The sequence below is a fragment of the Sorex fumeus genome, unplaced genomic scaffold, assembly GCF_029834395.1.
Source record: "Sorex fumeus unplaced genomic scaffold, SorFum_2.1 ptg000086l, whole genome shotgun sequence".
Lineage (NCBI taxonomy): Eukaryota > Metazoa > Chordata > Mammalia > Eulipotyphla > Soricidae > Sorex > Sorex fumeus.
The window spans coordinates 33,622,310-33,639,525 of NW_026606143.1; the positions used below are offsets into that span (position 1 = coordinate 33,622,310).

The 17,216-nt window shown below is 37.3% G+C and overlaps 1 protein-coding gene and 1 non-coding gene across 2 annotated transcripts in view; both read left to right on the top strand.

Annotated features, from left to right (window-relative positions):
* Nucleotides 1–16,763, top strand: part of SCML2 (Scm polycomb group protein like 2) — a 92,156-nt gene extending 75,393 nt beyond the window's left edge. The window contains exons 11-14 of the mRNA XM_056131193.1: nt 1,256–1,441; nt 7,910–8,017; nt 13,369–13,505; nt 15,077–16,763. Coding sequence (XP_055987168.1) covers nt 1,256–1,441; nt 7,910–8,017; nt 13,369–13,505; nt 15,077–15,205 — 560 coding nt within the window. The 3' untranslated portion in view covers nt 15,206–16,763. The remainder of the gene's footprint in view (nt 1–1,255; nt 1,442–7,909; nt 8,018–13,368; nt 13,506–15,076) is intronic.
* On the top strand, nt 14,098–14,231 carry LOC130039448 (small nucleolar RNA SNORA31). The gene has a single exon (XR_008794874.1). It is a non-coding gene; the product is annotated as a small nucleolar RNA SNORA31 (small nucleolar RNA).
* Nucleotides 16,764–17,216: the final 453 nt, after the last annotated feature.

Below are 17,216 nucleotides of genomic sequence, written 5' to 3' on the forward strand. Positions count from 1 at the left end.
AGGCAAGTGCCTTGTCCACTTTACTATTGCTCTGACCAGGGTTTTCATTATGGATTGTCTAATTCCTTTTTGGTTTCCTTATACTCTGCATATGATTGAATCATATGGTATTTTTCTTTTTCTTTATGACTTCACTTAGCATGACACCCTCCAGTTCTATTCAATTCCAGTTCCATCCAGGTTGTGGCAAACTGAAAAATTTTATTTCCATGATGCCGTATAGTATTTCATTGTGCAGAATACCACAGGTTTTTTTTTTATCGACTCATCTGTTGGACATTTTGGTGGTTTCCAGATCTTTTATTGCAGTTAGTTCAACAATGAACATAATGTCTTTTTGGATTTATGTTTTTGTGTTCTTGCAGTAGATGCCCAGGAATGGAATTGCTGGGGTCATATGAAAGGTTTTTTAAATTCATAATATAAAAACTCTCCAAATCAGAGAGACTGACCTCTGAAACAGCCTCACCAACAGTTAATGAGAGTTCCTTTTTTATCAAATCCCTTCCAGCACTGTTTCCATTCTTTTTTTTTCTTTTTGGCTTTTTGTGTCACACCTGACGTTACACAGGGATTACTCCTGGCTTTGCACTCAGGAATTACTCCTGGCGGTGCTTGGGGAACTGTATGCCATATGGGGTGCTGGAAATCAAACCCAGGTTGACTGTGCGCAAGGCAAATGCCCTACCCGCTGTACTATTGCTCCAGACCCGTTTCCCGTCTTTTCATGTACACCATTCTCTTGGGTGTGAGATGGTATCTCATTGTTATTTCAGTCTCGTTTCCCTGATAATCAGTGATCATAAATTTTTTTGTTGGCCATCATTATGTCTTTGAGGGGATGTCTGTTCATCTGTCCCCATTTTGGGAGGCGGTTTGGGTGACAAGTACTTACTCCTGACTCTACTCGGGTCACTTCTGGCACTGGCTTGGAACATATAGAGTGCCACGGATTGAACTAGAGTTGACCACATGTAAGACAACCACCTTAAAACCCTGTATTATCTATATTATCTATCTGGTCCTGTCTCCCCATTTTTTGGATAAGATTACTTGTTTTCCTGTTATTGAGAGTGCTTTGTGTATAGAACTTTGAGAGTACTTTGTGTGTAAAGATCTGGGATCTTTATATAGGACTTTTATATCAGCCCTTTGTATGGTATACAAATATGTATGGTATGCAAATATTTTCTCTCAAATTTATAATTCTTATTTTTTTATGATGCAACTCTGACATTTTTTTCTTGCCTAATAGCCTCTTTTGATGGTGAGACTCACTCTGTCCAGCTCCCTCCTGTGAACAGTGCATCATTTGCTCTTCGCTTTCTTGAAACCTTCTGCCACAGTCTGGAATGTGATAATCTTTTGAGTAGCCAACCTTTTAGCTCATATAGAGGTAATAACCATAGTTCTTCTGCAGAGCATGATAAAAATAAATCAGGTAAGAGATAATGTACATTTTTCTACTATAAATGCTTCTATTTTATAGTCTTATAATTAACTTGAGAATCTTGAGTGATTCAGAGTTTTGCCCTGAGTCCCGGTCAAAATAAACATTTAGTCACAGTGGACAAATTAAACATATATGATTGTGTGTGTGTGGGGGGGGGGTTGTTACTCATTGAAAATGGGAAAATAATTTCTTAGTATAGTCATAAAAATCTTGAGAATCAAAACCAGGCAGATAGCTCATTATGGTTTGATTTGCATTCCTTAATGGCTAATGTTGAGCATTTTTCCATATGCTTATTCACTGTTTATACAGATCTTCCTTAACTTATGATGGGGTTATATCCTGATAAGCCCATCATAAGTTGAAAATGAATTTACTACACCTACTTTACCAAACATCCTAGCTTAGCCTATGATTACATTGTTTATACTTGTGATAATGGCTGGCTGGGAGCTTTGGCTTACTGCCCCTCCCCAGCATCATGAGAAAGTCTTATACTGCGTGCTGCTAGCCTCAGAAAAGATCAAAAGCCAAAGTGCTGTTTCTGCTGAAAGCTTATTGCTTTTGCATCATCATAAAGCCGAAAAATCATAAGTCAAACTGTCTTACATTTTGGAGCTGTCTGGATACTTACTTTGGTGCTATGTCTGTGCAAATCCTTTGCTCATCATAAAACTGGGTTCTTTTTTTTTTATGTAGAGATATGTTTATTATGTATTACATATAACAAATATATCAAGAATTATTTGTATGTTGTGTATATTATTTCATATCAGATGTATAATTTGCATATATTTTTTCCCAACATGTAGGTCTTTTAACTATTTTGATGGTGTTCTTTGAAGCACAGAAGTTTGTGATTTTGATGTTCTTTTTTTGTTGTTCTTTTACTATTGGTATGCTATGATAAAAAATCGCTTGTAACAAGTTTAACTAAGATTTACTGGTGCTATTTTTCTCCTAAGGATTTTATGGTTATAGCTTTTAAATTTAGATCATTGCCCTACTTTGAATTTTTCTATATTTTTCTACTTTCATTTTTTTGTATGTGGATATCCAGTTGTCTTGACACATTGAAAAAAATTATTCTTTCCCTTTTGACTTGTCTTGGCTCCTTTGTCAAAAATCACTTGGCTATAACTATATGGGTTTATTTTGTACTTTGAATTCTATTCTAATTCATTTATTTCCCCCCTGTATTTCTGTATGGATTTTAGGATCAGCATATAAACTTCTACAAAGACTCCAGCTGTGATGTAATAATCGTGTTTAATCTGTAGATCAGCTTGGGGACTTTACCATCTTAACAGCACTGACTCTTTCAGTCTGGGAACATGGGATATTTTTCCATTTATTTGTATCTTAAATTTATTTCAAATAGTTTGATGTGGCTCAGTTTGTATATTTTGCTTTTTTTTCTATGCCAATGGAGTCAAGTCATAGAAGATCCTATGAAGTCTATATAGTATGAAAAGTTCAGTCAGTGTTTTTCTCAGTGTATGTTGTGGATTTATTTTTAATATCAAGGTCTTCAGTGCATTTTAAATTCAGTTTTACATGTAGTGAGAGATGAGACTCCAATTAATTTTTTTTCACATGTGGCTAATCAGTTTTCCCAGCACCATTTGCTGAAGAGGTTTTCCCTGCCTCACTTAATGCTCCCAGAAATCCTTGTAATAAATTATCTGTAAATATATCTGAGGATTTACTTCTGGTATTTCCATTGTTTTCTGAAAGTCTGTTTTTATTCCAGTACACACTGGCTTTGATTACTATCACTTTATGTATAGTTTACATTCAGGGTAAATGCATTACTTCTTTTCCCCCCCTTATTATTGCTTTGTTTTTTGGGCAGTTTTTGGTTCCATACAAGTTTTAATAGTATAATAGTATTTGTTCTTTTTTTTTATTTGCTTTTTGGGTCACACCTGGCGATGCATGGGGGTTACTCCTGGCTCTGCACTCAGGAATTAGTCCTGGCAGTGCTCAGGGAACCATATGGGATGCTGGGAATCGAACCTGGGTCGGCCATGTGCAAGGCAAACACCCTACCCGCTGTGCTATTGCTCCAGCCCCGTATTTGTTTTTAAAAAATTAATTTTTAAAATTTTATTTTATTTTTATAAAGTCGTTTACAATAATTCATTGCATTTAATATTTGAACACCAATCCCACCACCATTGCACCTTTCTACCACCATATTTCGAATGTTTTCACCCCAAATCCCAAACCTTGCCCCCAAAGCAGAACCAAAATGATTAATTTTGTATTCCTTGTCATGAATAATCCACTAAAAATGGTCCAATAAATATTTGTTCTTTATGCTGGAAGAATAACATTAAAATTTTCATTCAGAATATTGAATGAAATATTCATTGAATTTGTATAACAGTGTGGGTAAGATGGTTATTTTAACAATATTCTTCCTAACCATGAACTTGTAGTATTTTCCTATAGTTTTGTGTCCTCTTTGATTTCTTTTATTCTTTTATTGACTCGATGTTTTCTATGTATACATCTCCCGCTTCTTTTGTGGTACCTGGGTACTTTATTTTTTTCAACACATTGTATTCCTTGTTTGCATATAGGACAGGATCAGATTTTTTTGTATTGATTTTTCATCTTGCTACTTTACTGTATTGGTTTATTGTTTCAAGAAGATTTGTTGGTGGAATCTTTAGGGTTGCCTATGAATTTTACTGTCGAAGGGGTTCTGGACCCCAACCAGCTGTGCTTCGGGTCTACTCCCAGCTCAGTGCTTGGAGGTTGTTCCTAATGGTACTTAGGGGGCTATGTGCTTCCAGGGATCAAACCCACCTTCTTGCATCACAACATCCACTCAGCTCTTTAATTGGGGCTCTTCAGCCCTATTTTAGTTTTCTTAACTACTTCCTATATCTAGGACTTCCAAAACCGTGTTGAAAAATAGTGGTATAAGTGGACATCCTTGCCTTGCGCCTGACCCTAAGAACAGGACTTTTAATTTTTTGCTGTTGAGAATTATGTTGTTTGTGGGTTTGTTGTGTATGGCCTTTACTATTTTGAGATAAGTTCATTCTGTCCTCATTTTGGTGAGACTTTTTATCATGAATGGGTGTTGAATCTTGTCAAAAGCTTCCTCTGCATTTATTGATATGGTCATATGATTTTACTTGTCCTTATAATAATATTTTGCAGGATTTCTGTTTTCATGACTTTATGAACACTGGGTTTGTGACACGTTGTACTGGATTAGAATGTGTATTCAACTTCTGGGGGTGGAGAGCTCTGCACATGTCTATTAATCCCGGTTTTTCCAGTCTTCACTTAGAGGTGTTGTTTCCTTACTGATTTTCTGTCTGGCTGATCTGTCCAGCGATGAGAATGAGGTGTTAAAGGTTCTTACTGTTATTGTGCTGCTGTATGCATACTTTTCTATTAGTTGGTCTTTTAGTTATTGAACTTTGCTGCCCGTTTTTTGATGCATATATTTTGAGAAGCGTTTGTTTTTTTGTGTGTGTGTATTAAACCCTTAATACATTATGTTTATTAATTTTTTATTTTTATTTATTTAATTTTATGCTTTTTGAGTCACACCTGGCAATGCCCAGGGACTAATCCTGGCTCTGCACTCATGGCAGTGCTTGGGGGACCATATGGGATGCCGGGGATTGGTCCAAGGTCAGCTGCACACAAGGCAGACGCCTTACCCACTGGACTATTGTTTCGGCTCCCTGTTACTTTCTTTTTAAATGGGGGCTGTACACCCAGTGATGCTCAGGGCTTACTCCTGACTCTGTGCTCAGGGGTCACTCCTGGTGGGGCTTGGGAAACCATATCCAGTTCCAGGGATCAAACCAGCATTGGTCACATGCAAGGCAAGCACCCTACCATCTTTTTGATCTCTCCAGTGACATTCCTATTTCTTCTTTAGTTTGAATTACCTTCCTTAGTTTGAATTTTATTTTTCTAAGAAAATGATGGTCTTCCCAGCTTTGTTTTCAGACTATTTGCCTGTATGATTTTTTTCTGGGCTGGAGCGATAGCACAGCAGGTAGGGCGTTTGCCTTGCACGCAGCCAACGTGTCCGACCCGAGTTCGATTCCTCCCCCCTCTTGGAGAGCCTGGCAAGCTACCAAGAGTATCTCGCCTGCAGGGCAAAGCCTGGAAAGCTCCCCATGGCATATTCGATATGCCAAACACAGTAACAACAAAGTCTCACAATGGAGATGTTACTGGGCCCGCTCGAGCAAATCGATGAACAGCGGGAGGACCGGGACCATGATTTTTTTCCAGCCCTTTACTCTGGGTCTGTGTTTATAGTGAAAGTTATGGTTATCTCTAATGAATACCAGAGTAATTATTGGCATAAAGGAATCTATTGCCATTTCTCTATAAGGATTTTGAGTGTTTCTGCAGTTTAACTTTGGCTTTCTCTTATTTTCTCCTTTTGCAATATGTTCCCAACTTTTTGCATAAAGATCTGCTTCCATTTCCATCTTGCTAGTTTTTCCTAAGTGCTTTTGTGTTGAGGGTACCATTGTATCATACATCAGAAGTAACACATTTATTCCCCCTTTAAAATGTAAAGCAAGTATGTCTTGAGTTTATCTGATTCCCGTATATTGCTCTTTTCCCCCCTACTTTATGTGTCTTTCTGTTTCCCTGTGGCGTTTCTTTGCCTTTTATAAAACACCAGGTAGTGTTTTTTGCAGAGCTGGTTTTTTTTTTGAAGCCGTGAATTCTTCATTTCTTCATTTAGCCTGGTGGGAGGAGTAGCAATCCGAGCATGAGCTGACCTGAGCAATGATCAAGGGCTCGTGCTTTGAGGGGCATGGGCCTAAAGGGTCACTGAAGATATGCAGTTACATGTGACCTATAGCAGTTATAATGCAGCTGGGGTTGATTACAAGCTTTTCTGAGTCAGCTGTGAGTATCCCTAAGATTGTTTAAGTCAGTGTTATAGCACCTATAACCCCAAGGGGCCCCGGTATCAGGATATTTGCATGTACCATAACCTTGCACTCTGCGTTACAAGCTCCAGCTGGCCTCAGGGTGGTCCCACCCTGAGTTTTGCCAGATTTGAGCTCTAACCAAATGGTCAACGCAGAGAGCAGAGATAGGGCTCCTGCCAGCTTTCCTTCGTTACTGAAGAAAGCCTGCATTTAATCCACCTCCTACAATCAGTCTGGTGTGTGTTGGGGAGGGGTGTGGGCTGGTTTATTTTTTGGTCTGGTGTAGTCTGGTATCTCTTCCCACTGCTGTTCCTCACTTAGCTGGAAGTGGTGAAATTAGCCTCTGGTCACTTCCTCCTGGGGCCTATCACCCTCTTGCTGGATTTCTAGCTTTCTGGCTCTATGTCTTGCTGCTTCCCTCTCAGGTTTTGTTAAGAGTCAAGATTTAAAGCTGGGGATTTGGTTCTCCTCCTGTCTCAGTGCAAAGTTCCCAGCTTTCAGTCCCGAGGCTAGGAAGCCGAGGCTCGAGTCTCCAGTGGATTTTCTCAGCAGGACCTGTATGTTATTCTGTGTTTAAGTCACTTGTTTGTGTTCTTTGTCTTGGTGTGCCACAGGACCACTCAGATCCAAATCCTTTTCTTTTCAGCCATTTTGACCCCACCCTCTCTTGGCTTTTCCTTTTGTTGGAATTTGAATAATTAGAGAAATATTTATTATTCACTAAAGTATGTTTTGGTTTTTGTAGTCCATCATTAAAAATGAAATCAAATGATAAGAACTCCCAGGCTGGTTAGTAATCATTCGGTAACTAAACGACTGTAAGGGTTGCTCGTCAGATGATTTTGAGAGGTATTTCTGGTCCCCAGACGTTTTTGAAACAAATGGAGTTTGCCTCTGGTCCTTTCCTATCAAAATCTGCCTTCTCTGTAGAAGTCTGTTACCAAACTTTTGAGACTTCTATCTTACTTTAATTTTCCTTTTACTTGGAGGTTAGATCAAGGTATCAGTTGCTGTTTAGAGATTATTTGGTAATTTGAGCTGTCTTTACTTACAGGATCAAGTCTTAAATAGTAGTCATTTAGGTAGAAATGAAAGTGTTTTAATGGTCAATAATCAATATAATCAATAGAGTTGTATGGGTAGCCCCTCAGTCAGGATTGTTGCCTCTCAATTGGGAAGTCCTTTGTATTTCTCTTTACATTATCTTTTTTTGCTCCTGGGAGAAGTTTTTTCAGGCCTTCTAAGACTCATTGTAGTTACTTCACTGCATCCTGAAATATTTAGAGATGTGATTACCTCAGAATAAATGAAGGCTAGTTATACTCTTCAGAAAATGCTTTTTGACTATTGAATATGATTGTAGTGAGAATAAAAAAACATGTTTTTCAAAAACACATAATTGACACATTGTTGATGAAGTTATAATAGGCAAATTATTGAGGAACAAGTATTTTACAATGATGATATGACAATGTGTAAGTGTATTAATTAGTTACCACAAACATCTTTTTTTTGAAAACAGATAAAGAAGACTTAGAAAAGAAAACTACTAAACGACCTTCTGAACAATCTCCACCTTATGTTTCACTCTCTCCTAAACTAACCAAAACAAATATGTATGCCTCTAAAGGTAATTAGTGTTTACTCACAAGGATTGGGAATAACAGTTATTACTATCACTTAGTTATTCTCTTGGGTGGTGAGTAAGGGAAGTGTATTTTCCCAAATCAGATTGTCAATTAGGTTTAGTAGGTCTTTCAGATCTTTGGTGGTTTAATTGAGCACTTCATTTCATTTAGAAATGCATAGTTACTGTTTATCCTTAGATAAAAGCAAGTATAGTAATATTTTCCAAACTAATAGGATATGGCCGACCCGGGTTTGATTCCCAGCATCCCATATGGTCCCCTGAGCACCGCCAGGAGTAATTCCTGAGTGCAGAGCCAGGAGTAAACCCCTGTGCATCGCCGGGTGTGACCCAAAAAGCAAAAAAAAAAAAAAAAAAGCTAATAGGCTAAAATAAAACCTAGTTCCTAATGAAAGTTTTAAGTACTCTAGTATTAAGCAAAAGTTATAAACCAACGTATGATCATAATAGATAATTCTGAAGAACTGCTTTTTTGGGGGGAGGCACATCTTGTGTTGCTCATGGTCTCTTTCTAGCTCTATGCTCAGGGATCACTCCTAGCAGTGCTCAGTGGACCATGTATGGTGTCAGGGATTGTACCTGGGTCACTATGTGCAAAGCAAATGTTCTACCCACTGTACTATGTCTGTGGCCCCAAGAAGTGCATTCTTAAAAATTGAGTGTTTTAAGCCCAGGGATTTCTTTTCTTTTTTTGGGGGGGGGGGTCACACCCAGCGATGCACAGGGATTACTCCTGGCTCTGCACTCAGGAATTACTCCTGCCAGTGCTCAGGGAACCATATGGGATGCTAGGAATCCAACTCGGGTCAGCTGCGTGCAAGGTGAATGCCCTACCTGCTGTGCTATCGCTCCAGCCCCTTAAGCCTGGGGATTTAGCTCAGCAGTAGAATACTTGAATCCCAGTACTGCATAAAACAACAAGAAGAATGTTTTAGTGAAGTGTTCACAGCTTTGGTGAAAAACCCCATCCACGGCTAGTTGCTGTGAGGAATATAGGTAATGTCATGGAATCAATTTGGATTTTAGGACAGTATCCATTAATACAGATGCCAAGTAGAGGATGCCCATGTATTATGTGGTAGAGTTTGTGATTGATTTTAAATAAATTTTTGGAGATTAACAGGGGTTGGGCTTTTCAAGGGAATTTGAGTTTTAAGACTGTTGTGCGTGCGGGGGAAGAGCCTCACCTGGCTGTGCTCAGGGATTACTCCTGGAGAGTTTGGAAGACTATATGGGGTGCTAGGGATTGAATCCTAGTCAGCTACGTACAAGGCAACCACCTTACCCACTTTCTTTCAGGCCCCTTGAGCTTTATTCTTGAAGACAGTTTAAGACTTTCAAATTTTCAAGTTTTAGTCTGTCAAGTTTTTTCTAATTTTCAAGTTTTAGTCTTTTCAAGTTTTAGTCTAATTTTCTAATTTTTCTAATTTTCAAGTTTTAGTCTTTCAAATTTTCTTATAGAAGAATTCTTGTTTTCTGAGGGAAATGGCATACCCAGAGAGCTTACTGAAAGTCCCAAGAACCCAACACTAAGTCCAGTGAATTATTTTAATCCTGCCTGCAGAAGTCCTATAAGCTCTCATACTACTGTTTTCAAGAATTTTACTCCAAATTTGCTAGGCCCCTCAAGTTTATTACTAGTGAGGACCAAATCATGTTCCAGGAGCAGTTAGCATGAAGTTAAAACCCAAAAATGAAGAAGAAGCAAAGGTATATTCTAAAATGGCAATTCTCTGTCAGTGTTTTTAATCCTTCCCCTTAAAGTTTCCATGCCCAGTATACTCCAGAATGTGTATCACATAGCAGAAAGTGCCAAAATTGAGGTCAGATCCTCCCCTTCACTCACTCACTATAGGGCCAGTCTCTGCGGATACTCCACTCCTCACTGCATCACTAAAGTATTTCTGGGGATTTTGTATCACTGATGATGTCTCTGAGAGGAACTTTTGTATTTGTGGTTCTCATTCCATTATAATCTATCATTTTTGGATGCAGTCTCAACTCACAAATTTCTCATGACTCGGGTCTAGAAAGATGATTCTCTCCCACTTCTGATGCCCTCTTCCTGGTTTCTCTTCAGACTTTTCCTGGCCCCATCCAGCACATGGCTCCCAGATATTACTGCAGCCATTCCCTTCATTCCAGACCCTCAGGCATTCCTTAGACCGACTGGGAAGACATGGCATGTATAAACAGGTCAACATCCTGTTGTCTGTTGGGAAGAGTCAGGGCAGCTTTCATATACAAAGATAGCTACTACCTTGCATCCTTTTTAGGTGCATGGGAATAGGACATAAAGGTAGCAGTGAGTTTTCTCCTTTTTCTCCAGATAGGCAAGGTTGAGGAGTTAAGAAAATGGGAACTTGAGAAACTTTCTTGCCGTTCATGGATATTATCTAAGGGCAACATTTAATATTATCTCCTCTATCCCCCCCTCTGTGTAGATGGTCTGTTTTTATTTAATTGTTTTGTTTTTAAAGTGATATAGTTTGTTTCAGGTGAGGATAGCTTATTCCTTAATTTTAATTTTTCATTTTCCCTTAATTTCTAGATACTTTCATAAAATATAAACTTGAATACCAGATTTTCTGAGTAAAAGGATTTGAAAGTTTACCTCTAATGCAGAATATCTTGCTTCCAAGTATCTATGCCTAATACCACTATCCCAAAGTAACCTGTATTTGGGCTTGAGAACATTCGCTTCTGGTCTTAGGACCAGAAAGACTAATAATATTTACCATTTCCAACTAGTAATTTAATAGAAATCTTTATAAATATCTGACATGTTCTATACATAATATTTTGTAGTGCTTCACATGCTACACCCTTACATCTATTTCTTGAGATGCAGATGCATCAGACATTCTTAGTTGAGAAATCTGAGAAACATTTGACTAAGATCCCTCGAATAGAAAGTGACTGGCCGGTCCTTGAACCCAGGCTCTCATCTCCAGGACTCTGCTCTAACCGCTCTTGCTTCCCTCATCCACAGAACATAGGAAAGCATTTGGAAATTATCTAGAGGGACAAATATCTTATTTTTCTTAAAGTATTAGACCTAGTACATGAAACTAAAGCCACCCCCTGATTGTTCAGGAGATTATGTGAGCATATTTATTACTTAAGTGAAATAAATTATTGTTTATTACAGGAAAGAGATCATGTAACATCATTTGGGGATCAAATAAAATGAAGTCACATTAATTTTATTAAGTTCAGAAATATTTATTAATATCCTAGTGTATATAAAACAAGGTCACTCAGGAGAAAGTATGACTGTACTTTACTTTTCACATAATTAGTTTCATGTAATTATTTGAACAGCACTAATGTGTAATGTTTCCAACCTTTTCTGGTTGTTTTGAAGATGTAGGCCCAATTAAATTTTTTCCAGGTTAGATTAAAAATACATTATGCTACAGTTTGTTTTAATATAAAATTAGATTTCCGTGCCAGAAATCTCACAAAAGCATAAGTCAGTGTAGAGGTATATTAATCTTGTCAATACCATATTTTAGTAAATTTACTTTTCCTTGAGTTAAAAAGACTCTAAATTATTATTAAAATGTCTTAGGCACAACACTACTTATGCCAGTGTTTCCCAAAGTGGGCAATACCGCTCCTGCGGGGGCACTGGTGGGTGTTTCTGTTCACTTAAAGGAGGTTGATTTCTGGGAGCAGGGGGGTGCTTAAATGATTTCTTTTCTGAAAACTGGCTGGTAGACCAAGTAAATTTGGGATTGTCTCATACCGGGTAAATTTGGGATCGTGTCGTCTATACAATCATTTGGGTTGATAGAGCCCAGCAATATTTCCTGGCAGACGTGGCCAGTTTTTTTAAAAATCTCTGACAAATGAGAGGAAGGATATATTTTACAGAAAAGTAATACTGTAAAAAGTAAAATTCTGAACTATACATAACATACTGTCTATTAAATAATTTTTTTAGCTTCTGTTTCACTTTGTTCTTTTCTTGGGCAAATACTGAGAATGCTTCAAAAAGTAGCCAATTCCCAGGTGATAGGCAAGAAGAAGGTATACATTTGTCTTTTTCCCATGCAAAAAGCTCAGATATGCGGTATTGGTCCTTGGTGAGAGAAACAAATCTTCCTAGAAAATTAACTACAAAATCGACTTCTGTTATCATGCACTATGTTTAGGGAGTTGAACAAACAAATGAATACTTGTCTGAACACAAAGATACCTCAGCACAACTTAGTGAGCAGCACAACTAAAACTTTTTCAGATAAGAATACTTAAAATTTTTTAGTTTCATGTCTCAGTCTTTTAAATGTAGAAACCTTCAAGCAGAATTCTCGTTACTATGCAATTAAACTTGAAAGAGGTATTCAATATAATGTTAAAGATACTTCTCACTTACCTAAACAGAACATGGCCTTGATTCAAAACTCAGATACACATTTGAGCCTTGAGAGACAGTAAAGTGATGTCAAAAATATTCATAGTGCAGACGTTTAGTAAAGATTTGGTAAAAGAACTTTGCTTCATTGACGATAATGAGGATTGTGGCAGTTTGTGGATTAAATAAAGTTAAATAATTATTAAACTAAAAATTAGCAGATTTCTATTGTGTTAGCTTGTAAAGCAAACCCAATGTAGACTAAAAGAAAAAAAGTCATTGAAAAACTTAAAAAAAGTAATAGCTTTTTTTAATGTTCATCTAATTTAATTCATTTAATTCATCTAATTTAACGTGACCAACCCAGGTTCGATTCCCAGCATCCCATATGGTCCCCGGAGCACCGCCAGGAGTAATTCCTGAGTGCATGAGCCAGGAGTAACCCCTGTGCATCGCCAGCTGTTACCCAGACCCAAAAAGCAAAAAAAAAAAAAAATCTAATTTAACCTAAGTAACAGTTCTTTTGCTGTTTTTGCCTGTTGTGGTCTTTCACTATCTTTGAAACTTTAAGGTAACTTCTAAGTCTACTTCAGTTGTTTGCTGGGAGTTCAGATGTGACTCTCCTGGGTAGTTATCTTCAGATCAGCCTTTTCTTTTGGGGTGAGGGGGGTATATCAGTGTTGCTCAAGGCCTACTCCTGAGGCAGTCAGTGCTCAGGGACCACTCCCAGTCGTACCTGTGGAACCAGACAGTGCTAGAACTTGAACCAGGGGCTCCCATATGCAAAACTTGTGCTCTAGTCCTTTGAGTACATCTTTGTCTAGGCTTTCACTAGATTTTATTCTTAGTGTCCTGGGTGCTTTTGGGGCACTTAACTGAAGGTTCTATTTACTCCCTAAGAATGTCTCTCCTTCCAGGATAATGATAAGGTCAAGTATGATATGTTGTGTTTTTTTCCTCCCCCTCACTGAAGTTGTACTGGACTCCAGTGTCCTGAAACAAGGTTTCCCCAAGGACCCTTCAACCTGGACTGTCGATGAAGTGATCCAGTATATGAAACACAAAGATCCTCAGATATCAAGCTCCCTTACTGACCTCTTCAGACAGCATGTAAAGTATCTTTTAATCAGTTTTCTTATCATAATGTTTTTGTGAATGGCCTCTGTGGAGCTTTCAGTTGAACACTGATTAGTGTGTACGGTGTGAGAACCTGGTAAACCGAGTTTTTCATGGGTGAGAAGGATTATTTTGTGTTAGATGCTCTTCAGAGTAGAGGTGTAATCTGTTTAAAATGGTTGCCCAAGTACCTAACACACTACAAGTCCTTGAATTCTCAAGAAAAGATGATTCAGACTGGCCACTTTCAGGTCTTTGTAACAACAGCTGCGAGGCTCCTCCTCCCCATCTGCTCCCTGTTCCCCTGAGAGTAGGATGGAGTTGACGTAAGCTGTGGCAGGATATCCTTGTTGTGATGCCCAGTGAAACCAGAAACGGGAGAAGATTAAGTAAAGCTTTATTTATTTTAAATAGGTATTCAAGACTACCAAACATGTTTTCATCCCAAACCAGTTAATTAGGAAATAAAAAATTGTAAAATGCCTCCTATCAGTGAAGTACTGTGTTCATCATCTATTTTTCTGGTCTCACTAATGACCAAATATGTGCTGTATCTTATGGCCAGTATTTAAGAATGTCAGTAATTATGCATCTATTTGACAGACTTACAGCCGTTTATCTGCTGCCAAGGTTTTCACTACAGAGCAAGGAAAAAAACGTGTCCTTGCACTTTCTGTCTATCTGATTGTGGCAGCCCAGATTGAGTGGGGGAACACAGCAAAAAATAAGGACTATAAGCAACTCAGAGAATGTAAGCAGTAAGAGCCTATTTTGCCTCAGAGAAAAATCTAAAATAATTTGAGTTTACAAGGCTGCTGGAGTGATTTCCCTGATTATACCTGACAAAAGCTAGAGTTAAGGCTAATTAAAATAAGTGAAGGATTGAAGAAAAATAAAAGAAAACCAATAATTAGTCTTAAGATCTAATTAGCTTCAGACAAGTGATTAGCTTTTCACATCAATACAACATGTTATAGAGGTGATTTGGGGTTTGCATGATGCAGACGCCGTCATATTCCTAGTCTTTTGAAGAAAGTCAGTGAAAGTCAATTATATCTCTACAACACAGAATTTTGTATCCTTTCTTATAGATGTACAATATTTTATTTTTGTTTTTGTTTTGGGACCACACCTCATGATGCTCAGGGGCAACGCCTGGCTCTATGCTTAGGAATCTTTTCTCTCAGTACTGGAGGGACCATATGGGATGTCTGGGACCAGTTTGGGTACATGGAAAGCAAGTCCCCTACCTGCTGTACTATCTCTCCAGCCCATAGATACATAGTATTTTAATTCAGCATACTGTATATATAAAATGAGATATTTTTGTGCTTAGGCTATTCTTCAGAGATTTAAGTTTCCTTTTCTTAAAATTTGAAGTGAATTTATAAATTGCAATTATATTTCCCTATAGAGCACATTTTAATAGCTTTTAGGAAATAAATGCATTTTAAGTGAATCTATTAAAATGCACAGTTGCTCTATTTTACATGCTCTTATATGTGAATAACTCTTGGCAAAATATGAAAGCATTATTAGTTATTATAATTTCTTTCTCTCTTTAGGAAATTGATGGGAAGGCTCTGTTACTACTAAAAAGTGATGTTGTGATGAAGTACCTGGGGCTCAAGCTGGGGCCAGCCCTAAAACTATGTTACTATGTTGAAAAACTTAAAGAAGGAAAATATGACTGAAAAAAATGTGTAAGTTTAGACTGGATATAATTCTTAGTTGTACTGTTACCTTTTTTATTTAAAGCTATTTTTGTTCTTTTAGTCCATTCCTCTAAAAACACAAAAAACACATTATATCTAGAATTGCAGAAATACATTGCAGTCCAGTCTACTTCTTTAAAGATCATTTGTCATGTTACAATATATTAGCATATTTAAATAGGCAGTTCTGTATGGTTTTTACTAATTGTATAGTTTACAAATGTATTTTGTATAGAGAAAACAGTGACATCTTTGATTTTGGTTGATCTTTATATATAGAACCAAAACAGCTAAATCCCAAAGGGGAAAGTATCAGTAACTGACAAGTTTTCTAACGAATCTCATGAAAAGTTTTCCTTAGAAAAGAATTTTAAAATACAACTGTAGCATTCATCTCTTTCTCCAAAATGTTTTATGTCTGTTACTGCCGTGTTCTGTTTGTGCCCTACCAGTTTTCAGAAAGGAAATAGCCATATAAATTATTTTCCTTTCATTATTTCTTTATATGTTGTATATCTTCATATTTAAAGAAAAAGGAAACTTATGAACATTCATAAAATGTTCTTTTCATCTTTTGAACAATTATATGATAGAGTAGTTGTTTTATGCAGGAGATATTATACTACAAAGGTGGTTTGGATGGAGTCTCATTACATTTTTTCCAACAAAATCTTTGTTTTAAATTCTTAATATTTTTGCTAAACTTAGACATTTAAACTACACATTCATTTCTCATATCTATATGAATACACCTGTGCCCCAAATTTTAAAATATATATTTTATTGTCTGGTTTATTCCTCATATGGAGTATACCATATTTATATATTATTCTATATCTGTAGGTATTCAAGCAAGTAAATCTGTTCTTTTTGAACTTAATATGGCACTTTGTACTGCCACAGAGGTAATGACCAACTATATATATGGTTAGGTATTTTTATTCTGTAATAAACCATATGCATCATTTGCTATCATTAACTAGTACCTCTCAGCTTAGTCTTCAGGGGATAAGAAACAATCCAGAGATTGGTTTCCATACAGGGAAGTTCTCTGTCCTATGCAATGTTTCTGGTTAATTTGCTTAGTTCTGAGCCATTTATTCTGCTAAATATTGGAAGGTATACTAGTTCTGACTTACATTTTGATCTTGATTTTTAAAGTTAGAACTTTCAAGGGAAAATGGTGCTAAATGTGTATGTTTTTACTTTGTATAACTTTGGTATAATGTTTATAAGCTATGAGAATCTGTGCTAAAAGTATTAGCCATTTGTTGTAATTGCCCCAGAAGGAGACACCAGGGGCAAGAATGTACATTTTCACTTTTGGAAAACCAAATGTACTTTATACATGAATGCAACTATTTAAAGGGTGGTTTGGTCTATGTTATTCATTTTTTGTTATAAGACAGAATTATAATTTAATCCTGGTCTTCTTTCAAACTGTTTGTGAGAAGATGCTGTGCCCAACTGAACAGTCCTCAGGTGTTTGTATAAATACTGTTTTACAGATTTCAGATTTTAAGATATAATAAAGTTAAATAACTACAAAAATGAAAGTCAAAGCCTTTGATTTGATTTTACTTACTTTCACCATATTATATTAATATAGGGATTTGTCATAGTTGAAAACGAAGTACTCTAATCAGTTTGTGGTTTTCTATGTTCAGATCCTTGAGTTTTCATGCTGGACCTCAGTCTCCGGGTCCAGTGATTCCTACGAGCAAAGGGTGGATCTCTTCATAAGGGCCTGAAAGGAGATGCCAGGGCGAGTAGTGAGATGGTCAGTGGATCAGCTTTATCTGAGCTCGGCAGGGCTTCTGGCCTCTGTCCATTGGGGACCCCTTTTTCCCTGAGACATTCTGACACGACCTTGGGTACAGAAGACAGGTACAGAAGTCCAACATGCACTGAAAAGAAATCTTACACTGATTTGAAAACCCAAGTTCCGTAGCGCCTACATCCAGGCCTGCAGCCTCATGCAGGCTCTGGC